The sequence below is a fragment of the Sphaerodactylus townsendi genome, linkage group LG05 (assembly GCF_021028975.2).
Source record: "Sphaerodactylus townsendi isolate TG3544 linkage group LG05, MPM_Stown_v2.3, whole genome shotgun sequence".
Classification (NCBI taxonomy): domain Eukaryota; kingdom Metazoa; phylum Chordata; class Lepidosauria; order Squamata; family Sphaerodactylidae; genus Sphaerodactylus; species Sphaerodactylus townsendi.
In genome coordinates, this window is record NC_059429.1 from 99,705,052 (window position 1) to 99,722,353 (window position 17,302).

The following is a 17,302-nucleotide window of genomic DNA, read 5'->3' on the forward strand; positions in this document are numbered from 1 at the left end:
AGTTTTTCGAGATGCCATCACTCTGCTAAACAAATAATTCCCTCGATAATGTCAAACTATTTATTATATATTTATTATATAATTACTGCACTACTTTTTTCATTATTCCTATTATCTATCTCCTCCCACTTATGACTGTATGACTATAGCCTGTGCTGACATTTCATTCATTTTATTTCATGATTTTACATTTTATGTTTTCATTACTATTGATTGTTTCCTGATGCTTACTAGACCTATATGACAATCATTAAGTGTTGTACCTTATGATTCTTGACAAATGTATTTTTCTTTTATGTACACTGAGAGCATATGCACCGGAGACAAATTCCTTGTGTGTCCAATCACACTTGGCCAATAAAGATTCTATTCTATTCTATTCTATTTGTGAATATCTAAATCTGCAGATTGGGGCCACAAGGAGGCTAAATAGGTTTTCCTGGAACTCCCCAAATTTGCAGAAAAATCTGATTTTTTTTCTACAAATAGGAACAACACTCCAGGTTTTCAGAAAAATGTGAAATCTTTAAAAAAAATCCAGAGTTTAAAATGGTAAAAAGAGTGTCTATAAATTTAAAAAAGAAGCCCTCTGTGGCAAATGGTAGAAACTATAGAATTCCAAATGTGAGAGATTCTAATCACAGAACTCGCCAGTCATTTGTTGTTTGCCCCTGAGAGAATGGGAAGCCACAGAATAAGACCTCTCTGTTTGAGCATGCATGTTCATATGTATGCATACATGCTGGATGCTTTAGATATCTCTTTTCTGTAGCTCCCTTTCTTCTTACTGTTAGTATGAAGATGTTTCCACTAGGGTCTGCAAACTCAACATCTTCTGGGTTTACTGATCTCCTCCACTTATTCTTCTTTTTCTTCTTTTTCTTCTTCTGTTTCGCTTCTCTCTCTTCCCGCTCAATATCTTCCAGACCTTTTAGTTTGATGAAGGGCCACCAGCCTCTCATTCGCTTATTTCGGAAGATGGAGAAGCGAGGCATGGCTTTCTCTTTGGCCATCTTGATGGTGCACTGCTCTGAACTCTTGGCAGCTCTCACCATATCATTTAGTTTTAATTCAATTGCTCCTTAAAAAATAAAACAAAACAGGAAGAGTCTCAGATACTGATCACTTGCACAGGACTATTGCCCAAAGGGTGGAACTGGCTTTTTCATATATATACATATTTTTCCACAAGATATGAAGCAATTTATAGAATTGTAGAAATCAGTTAGCATGGATTATAATGCCGCCTAATCGAGACCCCAATCCTTGCAACACAGTACCTGCCCTCCAACCACCACCATCATACCAAGGCCATCAAAACCAACCACAAGCTTTCACACAATGGTCGATTATAACTGGTGGTCTGCCCTGCGCTGAAGGAAGATTCTCTTTGAGGCAAAGCTTCTGTTACAGATGCCTTTTCCCCTCTCTCACACATGCTACGTGGCAGATCCCATAATCTCTGCTGTTTGTGAGAGTGTGGGACAAATGGTACTGTCTGTTTTGGACAAAACAGATAGCAATGTCTACTTTAGATTGTAAGGCCAGGGTTAGTAGCTGAAAAATGCTGATATTGAAAGTACATGTAGCAAACATCTGGTGTTTATCAACCTGGAATAGATAAATTCTACCTATGAATGGGGTCTGTGTTCACAGCCACAACAGAGCGCTAGAAAGAAATTACAAGACACTCCCTAATTCTGTCCTGCATATATTACTCAAACCTATATGTGCAAACCATAACCCTGTTCCAAATCAGCATAACTTAACTTCCCAAACCAAGAAAGTTTTGGACTCTGCAATGTTTCTGCAACTTTTAGTTAGAGATGCATGTTAGTTTCCCTTTTTATACTAAATGCAGCATACAAATATTTCAAAACAACACAAAATAATCCTTTAAGTAAGCAGTATTATTGTATTTGCTTGTATAATTCCTGCCTCTCAGAATTCCTTTAATATCTATTCTCAGAATGTAAGGATAATTTAGACATGAAAATGTGCCTCACCCCTCCATCTGTGAGGTGGACAAAACATATAACCTACAATACAATCACTCCACACTGCACCATTGAGAGAAACACATCTTACCATGACATGTCTCTGAAGATATCAGCCATAGATGCAAGTGAAACATTAAGAGCAAAAACCATGGCCACGCAGCCCAAAAACCCACAACAGCCAATTTTTAGACATAAATTAGCTAGATTTGTCTTGGCTGTGCATATCATACAATTGAGGGTGCAGGAAAAAAGTGATTGGAGGAAGATGTATCAACCAGTCTCATGTACTGGAATTCTGGGATATGCATATTGAAGCAGAAATAGGATTGCTAACTATAAACCTTTCCTTTTCTGTTGTCAACCACTTCTACATTGAGAGGAATGGACATAGCTCAGTGGGAGAGCTCAGAAGGTTGCAAGCTCAATCACTGGCATCATCTGATAAATTATTTCAGGCACCAGGTGCTGGGAAAGATATTTCTGCATCTCAGACCTTGGAGAGGCACTGCCAGTCAAAACAGAGAATACAGAAATAGATTGGCTAACTGGTGAATCAGAATTCAATGCTAAAAGTCTGAAGGAGGTTGAATTCAAGTGTTTGTGTGTGTGTGTGCACTCACGCTCACACTCGCTCGCTCGCACAGGGGGAGAACAGAGAAGGAAGTAATAGAAAACCTGTCCAGGCAGATTTCCTGGGAAGCTTTTCAGTTTCTTCCTATGTTTATTCAGTCATACAGTTTTATGACTGTTTTCTTACCTACCTAGCATTGTCAATCTCCAGTCTGGGGCCTGAAGAAGATCTCTAGACTACATAGATTAGATCGCCTGGGAAAAATAGCTGCTTTGGAGGATGGACTTTATGCAGTGGTGGGATTCTAATAATTTAACAACCAGTCCCCCGCCGCCGCCGCAGGGCCCCCTGCCGCCACACCGCCATGCTGCCCACCACCATCCACTTACCTGCTGCAGAGGAACTTATTGTGGGGGTGGAGGGGAGGCAACGGGGCCTTGCTGCCGCTGCTCTGAAAGCCCCCTCCTCCCCTGGGAAAGGGTGCAATGGGACTTTTAGCATCTCAGAGCAGCTGGGTGGCAAGGCGCCTGCTGCTCCGGGGTCTGAAAGCTGCTTTTAACAACCGGTTCTCTGAACTCAACAAAAAATCAGGTACCAGTTCTACCGAACTAGTGTGAACCAGCTGAATCCCACCATTGACTTTATGACATTATATTACCTTGAGGTCCCTCCTCTCCCCAAACCCCTCCCTCAACTGGCTCCACCCCGAAATCTTTTCCAACCCAGAGCTGACAACCCTACATGGTTAGCAAGGCAGCTCGCAACAAAGACCATAAATGTAGTAGGCCATAAAACACAATTAAAGAAATACAATGAACATTAAAAAATACCTAAAAAGTCATTTGCCGAAATCCTGTCATAGTCCCAGACCTGAAGGACCAGGACTGCTGGCTCCCGGAATTCAGATTCCTCTAGAGAGAAGATGGAGTCCTTCTTCTTGTAAGTTATCTCTTTCTCGGTCGGCAGGTAATCAAAGCGGAACACAAACCTCCAGTTGAAGTTGCCTTCTCCAGTCAGAGAGTTAAAGTGAACATCTGTTTCTTGCTTGTCCTTCTGCAGCCCTTTGATCCAACTGCACAAGAATCATCTATCATTATTTTGAACACATGGCTGAAGATAATGAAGCCTGAATGTCAAACTATATGTGACACTGGCGTTCTGTGACTAGTACTCCAGACATGTAATTTGGCTTTGAAAAACAGCATGGTGTGTGCGATCTGAATTAGGGTCACTGGATTTAACTCTGTGCCACTTGCTATTTCCTCAATGAAAAATGGAACCCCCTCAATACCAGCTATTTCCTGGATTGAACAAGTCCTGTAGAAAAAAGAGATGGGCACAACAGGGATACTTGTCTTTTCCTCTACTGTGGCCAACAGTGTATCGGGGGTGGGGGGTGGGGGTCAGAGGGGTCAGACAACACAGGTGCCACTTTCAAATGTCAAGTGGGGGCACTTTTGGCCTGTCCCCCCACCCTTCCTTCCAGGAGCAAGCAGGGCCTGACAGGGAAGTGAGGGCAGCTTGGCCCAGCAACAGCCCAGCCCTCCCCCCACCGCTTGGTCCAGCAACAGCCCAGCCCTCCCCCCACCCAAAGCCTGTACATTGTGTGCGTGCATCTGTCTTGGCAAGCGAGTGAGAGGGGAACAGTGGGAGGAGGCAGCAATGTGAAGAAAAGGAGAGTGGGCAGTCAAGTGTGGGTGTGCCTTCATGCCCTGCTTGTGGACTTTGCAGAGGCAGTTGGCTGACAACCATCAGAACAGCTGACTGCATGGTTGCCAGCACCAGACTAGCAAATTCCTGGAGGTTTAGGGGCAGTGCCTAAGATGGACAGATTTTGGGGAGGGGAGGGAAGTTCCATAAAGTCTACCCTCTGAAGCTGCCACTTCCTCCAGGGGAGCTGGGCTCTGTTGTCTGGAGGTCAGTTGTAATTCCAGAAGATATCTAGGCTCCTCCTGGAGGTTGGTAACCATAGGTCTAACCCATTAGGGCAATTCTTATATTGTAGAGCACAACCAGTGCTCGTTTGGAAGGGATTCCATTCCTGCCTATCTACTGAGGGTACCTTTTCACGTAGATGTCACTGGAGGTTTCTCCTGTTATTGGATTGACATCATCAAGCACCACATCATCTGTATTCCAGATAATGACACGTAGCTCATAACTAGAATTAAAATGGAAATAGATAAGAGCTAGATTAAAACACAGTATCTTGTTTGTAAACCTTGTACAAAACTTTAACAATCAAGGGGCAATCTCAAGAAACCAGGAGGCCATGGGCTATGGGATTCACCTGCCATGCAAATCAAAACAGGAAAGAACAAAGGAATCCATGTGCACAAACTACAATTAAATATCCTTATTTTGTTGTTTTTTAACTTAATTTTTCATAATTGTTTTGTTGGACATGAGTTTGTAACATGCAAATCTGCCCAAAACAAGATCAAAACAAAGAAAGAAAAACCACAATAGCAAATTTCTCATTTGAGCAACAGAAAATGAAACAGAGCAACAATATCAATGGGTTCCCAACAAAATATTTTTTTTGCATGTCAAGTAAATAGAAAAAAACTGCACCTTCCTTAAGATGAAATGTTACTCTACTAAAGAAATCCCCAGTGTGGTGCCTGTCTGTACCACAGTGCTACCAAGTGTTTCTAGGAAGTGGGTGGGGTCAGGTAGACTTCTGATTGACTACTGAAGATTTGATTGGCTGTGCACATTTAAAAAAAATGTTTTGGCAGCAGCTACCACTACAGCACAAGACTCCGTACTGCGTTACTGGAGACAAGCTGTGGCAATCTGTTTGTGGATGGCTCTGCCTCCTATGGCAGTCATTTTGTTTCTGTGCCCACAATGCTGTGTCAGAATTGCAAAGGTGCCCACAGGCTCAGAAAGGTGGGGATCCCTGCTCTACTATATATACAGCAATTCCCACATGATATAGGAGATAAGCAAAGCATGTTACAAATGCCTTCCTGCAACACTTGCAAAGAGACAGTATATTGTAGTAGTTAAAGTATAGGTGACTAGTATGTGGGAGACCTGTGTCCAAATCGCTACTCATGCCATGGAAGCTCACTGGTTTACCTGGGGCTACTCAAACTCTCTCAGCCTAATCTACCTCACAAGGTTGCTATGAGGATAAAACAGAGAAAAAGAGCATAGTGTAAGCTCCTTTGTATCCCCAGTGCACGATATATAAATGAAATAGTCTATAAGCAAAACTAACAGTTCAGAAATTGTCCCCCATTCCTGTTCACAGAAGCTTTTACCTGACTGGCAGACGTGGTTTGATGTTGACAGGAGGTGGGGCAGGGACATCATTTGGAAACATGTCAATCCACATGTGCAAAGAGCCCTGGGAAGTGAAAGGAAATAAAGTATTGCTAAAATAAACCAGAGGCTGGATACAGCTAGTAGGGTGGCCCCAACAGATAAACGCAACAAAGTGGGGGAATCAAAAACCAGTTTTAATGAAACAATACATTTGGATTCAAACCTCAGAGGAGTAGTTCTTATACAAGGAGAAGATCACGTGATTAAGATGTGAATCTTTGTAATGTTGAATCAAGCACACTCTTTCATAATGAGAATCCAAAAATTTCTGTCTGTCTGCATATAATTCAAAAGGCACCAGGACCCTTTCATAAATATTTATTTGCACTATTTCTCCCCATTTTGACACTGAAATTCATGTAGCAAATTTATTGTTCCTTGAAGCAATAAACAGTTTCTGTAGTGTTGATCAGTAGCGTTTATTGATAAGCATCGAAGCACCCAGCTTGACAAAGCCAGTTCTGACGAACCTGGCTTTTGCTATCCTCTTTATTCCGATGTTAGTCCTCCCTCCCATTTTCCCAAGAAATGTGAGATCGAGTTAGTTTGGAGGTGAGGCACCGCAAGGTCGGTGACAGATAGAGATAAAGAGCCACCAGGCATCCTGCCCCCACAAGATAATGGAAACAATCCCGGTTCTCATGAGACCAAAGTGTCAAGGGAAAGCCTAGTTATCTACTCAGTGTGTGAAGCCACAAAATAAAGATCAATGAAAGAATGCCCCAGAATGGCAGTGGTAACATATAGCAAGTTGGTTACATACATCTTGTAGCAATTACATTGAGTTAGCAATGCAGTTCAACAATCTAGATACAATCCCCCTGATACTTTGCTACCTACAGCAGAAACTAAGAATCCATTTTTAGGTAAGATTCATAAATCCTTAAGGCAGGATTTCCCAAATCTTTTTGAGCCCTCAGGCACTTTAGGAATTTTGACATAGCGAAGAGTGCACAACTACAAAATCGCTGTCTCAAAATGGCTGCCACAAGAGGTGACGTAAGCAACAAAATGGCCTATTTTCAGTCACACAGTGAAGATCCTTGCACTGTAATGGCAGCTGCAACATTTATTTTAAAAATGTGCAGTCAATCAAATCTCCAGTAGCCAATCAAAAGACTTGCTGGGCAAAAGCCCCACCTGCCCCTGCCCACTTTCTGAAAACACTTGACAGGCACCAGGGAAGGCAGGGCACCACAGCACACACAACATTGGGGTCCCTTGCCTTATGGTAATGAGATTCAATCCACCCTCTGGAAAGAAGGCACTCAAGGCACTTCCTGATGCATGCAGGATGCAGACAATTAAGTCTATATAACCAGCACCTTGTTTGGGCCCAGTAATATGCCCCATAGGTGTATCAGTACTAACATTGTGAGAATCTACCAATTCATATCTGCCCAGCTGCCACTTCTGAACAATCTTAATGGGGAGCAACAGTATGCTAATCTAGAAGTCTCTAAGGCATAATAGTGGCTAGATGATTTTTAAAACCTTAAAATGTGGAGCTTGAAACATCAACACAGGAGGCACAGAGAAGTGGAAAGGGTTGACAGTTCCAAGGCACCGCGTGGCAGAATATGGAGTGCAGCAGTTATGAAACACTGTGTTTAAGAGACCTGTAGATGTGTCTAGCTGTGGTAGAAAATACAGCACCTGACACTGACATAGCAGCATGCTTTGTTTTGCAAAAGGAACACACTGCACTATGACATTGCCTCTTTCACACGGTGCAATTAATAGGATTCTCTACTACACTGGGGGGAAGGGATGGTCAGCATCAACTCAGGCTAATGTCGTTGTGCTAAGCAATTGTTCTTGCATATTGCGCTAGGCTATTTTAGCATTTGAACAGCTCAAACAGGGAAAATACAATTGGGGTAGACAATAATTAAACCAATATTTTAACGTTACCTGCTGGAGGCCAGGGCTGTCTGGACTGTAAAGAGATCGAACTTCTACATGTTCTGGTACTAATTCATGCCCATATTCTGGCATTTCATCCCAGTGCTGAAGAACATACAAAGCCTTGTGCTCATCATAAGCTGACCATGTCTCATCTTCATTTTCTTTCTGGTCTTTCACAAAAACCTCTAGAATATAAGACAGTCAGGAGGCCATAATAAAGTAAAAAGCTCAGAATAAGTTTATTGTTAACCAATGAACAGCATTACATCAATGTCTGCAAGTCATGAAAGATTAAAATGGTTACCATTGGAAGTCAGTACCTTTAACTTCATTAGTTCACTTGACTGTGTTCTCCATTGAAATTTCTGCACAGTCCAAATATCCAAACTGGGATATTTGGACTGTGCAGAAACAACTCATGCAGACTTGAGATTAACTCTCAAGAAAATGGTACCCAGAAGAAAACTTGGGAATTAGGAACCCTGGTCAGAATCCAAAGAATCATGCAGTGAGTTATGTTTATTGAAGAATACCCTCCCATGCTATCTGGGAAAGAGGTTTTAAAACTAAGGGCATTCCTATGTAACCTGATTGATATGGGAAGGCCTTTCTCTCTCTTCTGATCTTTATGGGTTTAACACAGATTTTAGATAACTAGGCTAGTGACCCTGGCGATTCATTCCTCAGAGAAACAGAATTTGCTTGTTGCCCTGAGGGGGGAGGTGAGCCAGGTGGCTTTGTCTAACCCTGACCCAGGGGCACCTAAGCCTCCAAACAATTCTTCACACTTTCTCTGGGAAAACAGGAGGTAGGGACTGGTTGGGGATAAAGGGCTCCAGGAAAGCCAAAGTTGGTTTTCTCAAGCTGGTGCTTTGTTGCCTTTCAATAAATGCTACTGATCAAGAATCCAGAGTCTGTTTATTGGCTAAAGGTCTGAGACCTAACAGGAATTTTCAAAAGCACATTGTGATATGCCAGAATCCTGAGTCTAAAATCTCAGTTCAGCACTTGAAACAAAGCTCTGCCCAATACATGTAAAAATAGAGAGAGAGAGAGCAGAGCAGATATACAAACGCTGAAATCCATACTACCTTCTCTGAGGCTGCCCTGCAACTCAAAATTGTCACCTAGCTTGCTTGATAACCCAGAAGACTAAAACTGGATGGACTGAATTTTGATAATAAGAAGTCGATCATCCAGATTCAGCTGATCTTTCCAATGTGAAGAAAGCAAACATCAGGAATGGGCTGTTAAAAATGTAGAGACTTCTAATTTCAAGATCATCCTTAAGAAAATATTTCTGGAATATTCTAGCAAGCTATCAAGAAATAATTGAGATCCACATGAATTGTCCTCTAAAACACAGGGAAATCTGAGAGTGAACAATTCCAGCATGTTTTTAAAAGTCTTCATGTGAGGAGCCTGATACAATCAGGGTCATGTGGTAGGTGGGTGGAATAAATGCTTTAACTGCTACCTCCCCTTATTCATCTTTTTCCTTTGAGCACTTACAGTAAAAAGCAGGGCATATTGGTTACAAGTACCAAGCCATATGTGGTAAAGACTTAAACCTCATCTTATCATTCTTATGTGCCTCCCAATCTGAACTGAATCCCTGCATGGCTTTTATTATCATTTTTTAAATACTAGGGCTGATTCTGCATGGGCCAAAAACAGTGGTGTGAAAATGGTATAAACCCTTTTACACTGCTTTAAACCCTTTTACACCATTTTCACACCACTTTCACACCGCTGTTTTTGGCCCATGCGGAACGAGCCCGAATCTAGTCAGGCTTCTCTCAGCATCGCATGCAGTATGGATGGGAGTGAATTCCTTCATGGAAGAAATTTTTTTATTTCTTGTGGGGAATCAGGCAAATTTGCCTGCTTTGGCGGTGAAGAAAAGTTAAAATCCTGCTAGAAGTGGTCTCGCTTGCTGTGGAGAGGATGAAAAATGAAAGCAGTGCTTGAAGAAATAGGACTGTACAAGAAATCTCACTGCAATGGACATTCATCCCTACCATCATATTGTGCATAATTGGTCCCAGGGCCACAGAATCAGAAGGAAGGAGTCTCAGAAACTCCATTAATGCAAATGCAATATGATAGTCTTTCAAAAAAGAGGATCAATACAATACCTTCAGGGAAAGCTTCTGGTGGGATCTTAAAAATCTTATTGTTCACTTTTACTTCCTCCTTTCTGTACTCAGCCAAGGGGAGCGCACTCTTCTTGCACAAACTATCCAGGATTTGTGTGGGCTTGAAAGCATCTCGCCACTCATTGTAGCCCTCTCTACAAAGAATGAACAGGGTCAAACATTTTGAATTCTCTTGGATATTTTATTAGCTGATTTCATTTAATGCCTGTATTCTATAGAGCTGGGCAGTTTTGAGCTGGGCAGTTTTGCCTATAATGGGGAATCAGGGGCGAAGCAAGGGGGAACTGCGGCCGGGGCACGCACGTGCCTTGCACCCCTGCTACGGCGCCGTTTGCTTCCAGAATGCCCCTGCACCAGGGCACGCCCCAGGGCGTTGCGCCCGTGGGCATTACACCACTGTGGGGAATGAATGCTAGGTTCTTTTGGGAAGATTACTCCTGTTGGCTCCTGACAAGGGCAAAAGTACTCACAAAAATTATGAGAGAATTCATACTTGGCTTGGTAGCACCTCTTGTAGTACATACGTGTCAAATTGTGAGGCCACTCCACAGTTGGCTCTGTGTTTACTGTAGAATCGGTTCTCCAAGTCAATCTTTGTTTCTCCTATTAAGTCATCAGATCCCACCAAATCATGATCAAATATTGATACACTGAGCTCGGATTCCATAGGAAAAGAAATGGTCAGCTCCAGCACCCTGAATATTGAAGAAAAAAAGAGGGCATGAAAATAGAGGGTGAAACAGTATGTACAGAAACATATCAACTATTTTACTACTTATCTTTTCTTAGCATTCCATGTATTTATACCTGTACCACACAACAGAAGTCAAAGTACCTGAGCTGGTAAAAACCTGTCAACATCCTTCATCTTGAACTCTTTGTAGTAGGTTTCCTTCCCTGTCTCATGATCAACCCCCCCCACCCTCGGCTCTTTTTAAATCATCCTCCTCCCCCAATTTACACAGTCATACTATCCAGCCATCATTAAGAGCATCCTCAGCCAGCCTTTGACTCTTTAAAGCTGATATTCTGGAAATCTTTTTGGTCTTTAAGATGCTACTGGACTGAAATCTTGCTCCTCTTCCTCTCTATTGGTCACTAGTAGGCTTGGTGATTCGGCATGGCCGAATCGGCAAAACAACTGAATCGAGTCCTATTCGGTAATGCGGCTTGGATCCGGGCCAAATTCAAGCAGCCCAAATCCGATCCCTATCTGAATTCATTTGAAGGCCCGAATGCAAATAGCGATTCAGGTATTCAAATAGATTGCGGGGCGGGTTGTGAGCCTCATGGGCTCCCTTTAAAAAACCTTGAAGGCAGCTTTGCTAGTTTGCCTAAATTTTATGTGGATTGGGGGAGATCTCTTTAAATCTTCCCCCCAGTCCACGCCGAATTTAGGCAAACAAAACAACGCTGCTTTCCCTCCCCATCCCCCTCCCTTCCCTTCCCCTGCTTGCCCCCACCTTCCTCTCCCAGTGCCCCTGCTTGCCACCTCCCCACCTTTGCCTAAATTTTGGCATGGGTCTCTTTAAATCCACCCCTTTAAATTATGTGCCCCATTAGCTCCAATGAGAGCTAATAGGAGATGGGGACTACCTTTGAGGGTTCATAACTTTGGACCCTCTGAACCAAACTTCACAAAACCTGAGTGGAATCATTAGGAGAGTCTCCTGAAGACAACCTGAAAGTTGGCGCTGCTAGCTTTAAAATGCACCCCCTTCAGGCCACAAACGAAAAAACACTTAAAAATGCCAAAAAATGCTAACAAACCCGAATTTTTGAATTATTTGAGTTTACCAAATCAGGGATTTGGCTAATTCAGCCATATTGATAATTTTATAGCCAAATCAAGCTGAATCCGAATTTTCCCAAATTTTTTCAACATTGCTCAAGCTTAGTCACTAGCAGTGCAGTCCTCAGCAAACCCAATGGACTTAGGTAGGACATTATCTCTGTTTAGGATAGCACGGTCTGTCACAGTTCATGCCCCTCCTTCCTGTGTACAGCATCTCTATGTTCTTCTTTGTCCCAATTCAGTTCCTGAAGAGCAGAAGCATATGTATCAAAGTGTACAGATAATGCAAATCTCTTCTGCTTATATCTCCAACAAGGGGCCCACTTCCAAAATATGTTTTTTAGTGGTTATACATGGTCTGCAAGAACAAGTATATCCTTACTCTCCAAAGACTGGATTGAGTTGCTTTGGAATGTATCTCTCTTTGGTATCTTTCCGTTGTTGCCCAATTGTAATCACAAGGTAAGGATCTGCCTTGCCATTGGGGTCTGCTGGTGTCAGGTTTGTTGCCTAAAATATAACACATGGGATTATACACACTTGTGTTAGATTGTTGCACCAAAAGCAAAGAGGAGTCTTGTGGCACATTAACGACCTGAAAATTGCTGAAACGTAGGTATCTATGGGTTACTGCCCACTTAATAAGATGCATGAAATGAACCTCTTTCCGCAGAATCACATACACAGCAGAGAAGGAGTTATGGTAAAGAGTGGATTAAAAGGCTGTGAACTGCAAAAATCTGTGACATTTCTATGCAAAATATAAAAACATCCACTAGAGACATTAAATTGCTTAACATAACTAAAAATAAAAGTCATAGGATAACTTTTATTAAGACCAACCAAAATAACGCAACAAAATGTGCAAGCTTTAAGTACTCCAAAGCTCTTCATCAGGCTAGAGGTTTAAAAAGGGAGGGGAGAAAAACATATATTTCATGCTAAGATCCTGTAGGCTGTAGTCAGCACCTATGGCAGAGTTTAACACTGGTTTTGGTTGACACAGAGCATGGTTGATACTTGGTAATATTGGGGAGGGGGGATGCCATTCAGTTGCAAACACTAGCAGCTGATCAAAGATCTCTCAGACAGAACAGTAAAGTCCCTTAAAAGGCCAGTGGCAAAGAATCTTTCATATCAACAAGGGTGGAAACTAATTTTGGTTGAGGTACTAAGTAAAGAGTCAGTGTATGCTAAACTGGGCATTCTTTCACTGACTCTTTACACATGGGAGGGCACAAAACCACCTAACAGCCTCACACATGCCAGGAACATTCCTCAGCTTTGCAGGAGGCTTCATGAGGTTTCAGGTTTGTCATGAACAGTCACTATTGCAGAAGAATCCCAGGCATGACACGTGGTTACATATTGCAAAATCAAAACACAGAACCATAAAGGTAGAAGGACCAAAATGAGTAAATTGGCACTGCATGGTGCAGAGTCATCCACAAATTAGAGGCATGTGCATGCACATGCAGCAAATGATTTCAGTTAGCCAGACTAGAGCGTTAAAAGAGTGCAGCAGAACAAATTATGTTTATTTATTGATCTAGATATTGTCTATGCTTCCTCTCCAAAGAACCAGCTATAAAGTGTTCTACAATAAGGTCCCTTTAGAGCCAGTAGCTTCAGAAAATTCCACCAGTTCAACCTGAGCCAGCTAAATTCCTCCCCAATCCCCAAATAGGTTAAATTCTCAGATCCTGAATAAAGCCTGTTTCCCCGAAATTAGGGGATCTTCACTGTACAGTTGTGAAGTAAGGGAAAATTATTATAATCATGGGCTCAATGCAGTGGTGGGATTCAAATAATTTAGCAGTTCAAGTGGCGGGATTCAAATAATTTAACAACTGGTTGGTTCTGGAGGGTTTTCTGGGCTGTGTGGCTGTGGTCTGGTGGATTTTGTTCCTAACGTTTCGCCTGCATCTGTGGCTGGCATCTTCAGAGGGGTATCACAGAAACAGACTTTTCTCTGTGATACACCTCTGAAGATGCCAGCCACAGATGCAGGTGAAACGGCCGCATAGCCCGGAAAACCCTCCAGAACCAGTTGAATCCTGCTGTGAAAGCCTTCGACAATACATTAACAACTGGTTGTTTACAAGCACCATTTTAACAACCGGTTGTGCCAAAGTGGTGTGAACCTGCTGAATCCCACCACTGGCTCAATGTATACTAAAGTAAGAGGTGGAACCACAGAATTCAGAATCTTCTGCATTCCTAATTGTGGTTGTATCAGTTGTGACAAAGATCATAGATCTCCACCAACCTGTAAACATGTAATTGTGAAGACTGCTGTGATTTGGACTGGGGTAATATAGGAAGATTAGACCATCCAATGCCTGCTCAGTTCCTGAGCCTTACACACTGTTATTAGAATTCCAAAGGGATAAAGACATAGTTTTAAAAACTCATATAGACGTTCTAAAATAATTTGTGATACTCAACCTCAAATCACAATATCTGAAGGCACAATTTAGGGATTCAGACAGGAAGAAGACTCTTTCTCATCCTCCAACTCACTGACTTACACAGTCACTGTCTTACACAGTTACTAGGTAAACCTAAGTTCCATCCTGAATGGAAAGAATATTAAAATCTCCATTTGAATTCACAATCTATTTAATATCTTGCTAAGAAATACTTACTTTGACTATGTAAATTCGGACAAGGACCTTAATAGGTCTGTTTCTGGGGATGCCTTGGGAAATCTTGTGTTCTGCACCTACCTCTTCAGACCGGTAAACGTAGAATGAACCCTGCAATAGACAGATTAAACAAGAATCTCTGTCATCCTTTCTGGATTCTACCAGTTAATTGGCTAAATTTCAGACAATTCTATTATACTCTGCTGCCCCCATCCTATGTGGCTTTTGCCCCCTGGAGCCCACTATCCCAAGCATAGCCTTTTTAGTTATCAAAAGGAGCGCTCCCTTATCCACCTGCAGAAGAACTGACAGGGCCCAACCTGATGCATTTTGCACAGAAAATGTACAAACCACAAGCAAGATCTATGGAGCAGGAGGCCAATGAACACTCAGACCCTTTCCACACAAACCTTTAAAAATATTTTGAGACATGAAATAAAACATTTCCTCCATGGAGTTCTGCCTTGTTTTACCCCAAAACATTTTATTTACAGCCTCAACATGTTTTAAATGAATGTCTTTTGAAACGATTCTTTGGTTGAAACATGCTGAAAGATCTAGAAGTACCAACAGGGACTACTGACCTCTGTCCCTTTCCCTGAGGAGGTCATCCATCAGGGCAACCAAAGCTGTCTCTTTCCCAATCCCCCACCTGAATCTTGACTGACATGGATTTAGAAAAGAGGGGATATTGGCTACCAGGTGATCGTTGTTGACATCTTCAAGGAACGAGGCACCTCCCCACTTCCCAAGGAGGCAGGACTGGCAACCAGGAATTGTTTCAAGAGGGTGAGTACAGACATACATCATGGTAAAGGGGGATTTTGAAAATGATTTGTGAGGGAAAGAGCCACAATTAGAATTCTACATGGTACACAAAGAGAGAGAAAAACTTTCAAAAAACAAGTTCTCTTGTTTTATTTTGAGCAACATATCAGTCTTTGTTCTAAGGAGCAGATCTTTGTGTGAATGATGTTGAGTTGCCACAAATCACTACAATTTGATAGCAACAGTGTTTATATACAATGCTGTTTTATATCAAATGGAATTACAATATGGATCACTAGATGAACAAACACCATTGGAAGAGTTCAAGATTCTATGGCTGCAAAAAAAACAGGAATAATACACACAGACCATAAGCCTGTGCTGTAAGCACCTTAAATTAAATTAAAATGCTTTATTTCTCAAAGAAACCTATCTCCCTAAGGTGTTCTATGACATCATATTTACTTTCCAGAAATATTTAGCATTATGTGGGAGTCATGATGCCAGTACAGGATTAATAAAGCAGAAAAATAGTTATAGTGCTGTCAAATCAGACCCTAAAAGAATTACAAACTATACCGTAGGCTACAACAATGCTCCAAATAGTCATAAATAGCAATGCAGAGATGCAGTGCACATTTAATATACACATACTAACAGCAAAGCCCATTGCATGGGAGATGCAATGGGCCCTAGCAAAGGGTGGGGGGAAAGGAGGCATTTCCCCCTGCAATGTGCTTTACCTGCCTCCAGAGCAAGACTTGCGACCTACATGGTCTTGGGTCTGTGACAGGGGGGTGGGAGAGGTTGGAAAGGTCTGGCTTGAGGTAGGTGGGAAGGTGAGAATTTGGGGAGGGTGGAATGGGGAGGCTTAGGGTGGGGGGAGCATGGGAAGGTGTGGTTTGGGGTGGGAGAAGGGTGGAAAGGTGAGGTGTGGTTGTCAAGGTGCGGGTGTCAAGGTGAGGCTTAGAGGAGGGTGGAGGGTGGAATGGGGAGATTTGGGGTGGGGGACAGTTGGAAGGTGAGGATTGGGGTGGGGTGGATGGAAAGGTGAGGCTTAGGGTGGTGGAAAGGTGAAATTAGGAGTCCTGGGGTGGGGGAGGGTTAGAAGGTGTGGCTTGGGATGTGAGGAGGGTTAGAGGGTGAGGCTTGGGGTGAGGAGAGGAGGGGATGCTTGGGATGGTGGGAGGGCTTGTGCTACCCATGGAACAGTGAATATATGAATGTATATCTCAACAGAAAACTATTCTGTGCATTCAGAACTTGACTTGCGAACCTCCAAGGGACCTGGAAATAAATTTGCCATTTAGATAAATTAAATTTCCCATTTTGAGACTATAAATGAATATTTGTGTGTATACTATTCATATTTCTCCACAAAAAGTGTTACAATGTGTCGTTATGTGTATTCTGAACTTGCCTTGTATTTCCCCACAAACTTATCTTCCTCATTTCCATCTTCATCCTCATTTGCTTTCCCACGATGCAGTGGGAAAATATACAGCCAGTCTTCAAAATTGTCAAATTCATTTTCCAGCTCTGCATTGTAAATCTGAAATAAGAGGCATGTTAATTTTAGAGCTCTCCTGCCAAACAGTTGCTAATATCAACAAACACCACAGAAAAGTTATTCTGACAGACAGGATGGTAATTTGTCAATTCGGATTTGTTAATGCTTTTTTTACTTTTAAAAAATCAAATCTAACACTTGCATAGAAGAGTACAAAAGAAGCACTATACTATTATTTATAGAACCAAATAACTTGTATTTTTTAATTTAAAAAACTAGAATGTAGGACAGAGCTGGGAGATGCAGAAGGTACGTGGGAAAAGCCAAGGATGGCAAGGAACAGAGCTGAAACTGGAAATGTAATAAATCTCATGGCCCTAAGAATCCAATGGATTTGTCATGATTTTTTGATGAGTTCAGGGAGCAAGCACCTCAGACTATATGCCATGTTGCTAGTGAAGATTTTTGGAAATCAAAGTTAATCCTTTTGTGAAGAGGGGATTGGAATATTGGTCAGTTACAGTTACAGATTGCCACCTGCTCTGATGTTTTGCTGTTCGTCTTATCTGTTAGTTCTTGGCACTTTTCTCAGATTGGTCTGCTTAGC

At 42.1% G+C, this 17,302-nt stretch overlaps 1 protein-coding gene across 1 annotated transcript in view; it reads right to left on the bottom strand.

Moving 5' to 3' along the window:
• The window catches only part of LOC125433935 (fer-1-like protein 4), a 78,988-nt gene that overhangs the window by 5,827 nt on the left and 55,859 nt on the right, over positions 1-17,302 (bottom strand). The window contains 10 exon segments of the mRNA XM_048498882.1: positions 789-1,081; positions 3,402-3,643; positions 4,634-4,732; positions 5,844-5,929; positions 7,822-8,000; positions 9,954-10,108; positions 10,499-10,669; positions 12,152-12,279; positions 14,418-14,528; positions 16,606-16,737. Of these exon segments, the coding sequence (XP_048354839.1) occupies positions 789-1,081; positions 3,402-3,643; positions 4,634-4,732; positions 5,844-5,929; positions 7,822-8,000; positions 9,954-10,108; positions 10,499-10,669; positions 12,152-12,279; positions 14,418-14,528; positions 16,606-16,737 (1,596 nt within the window).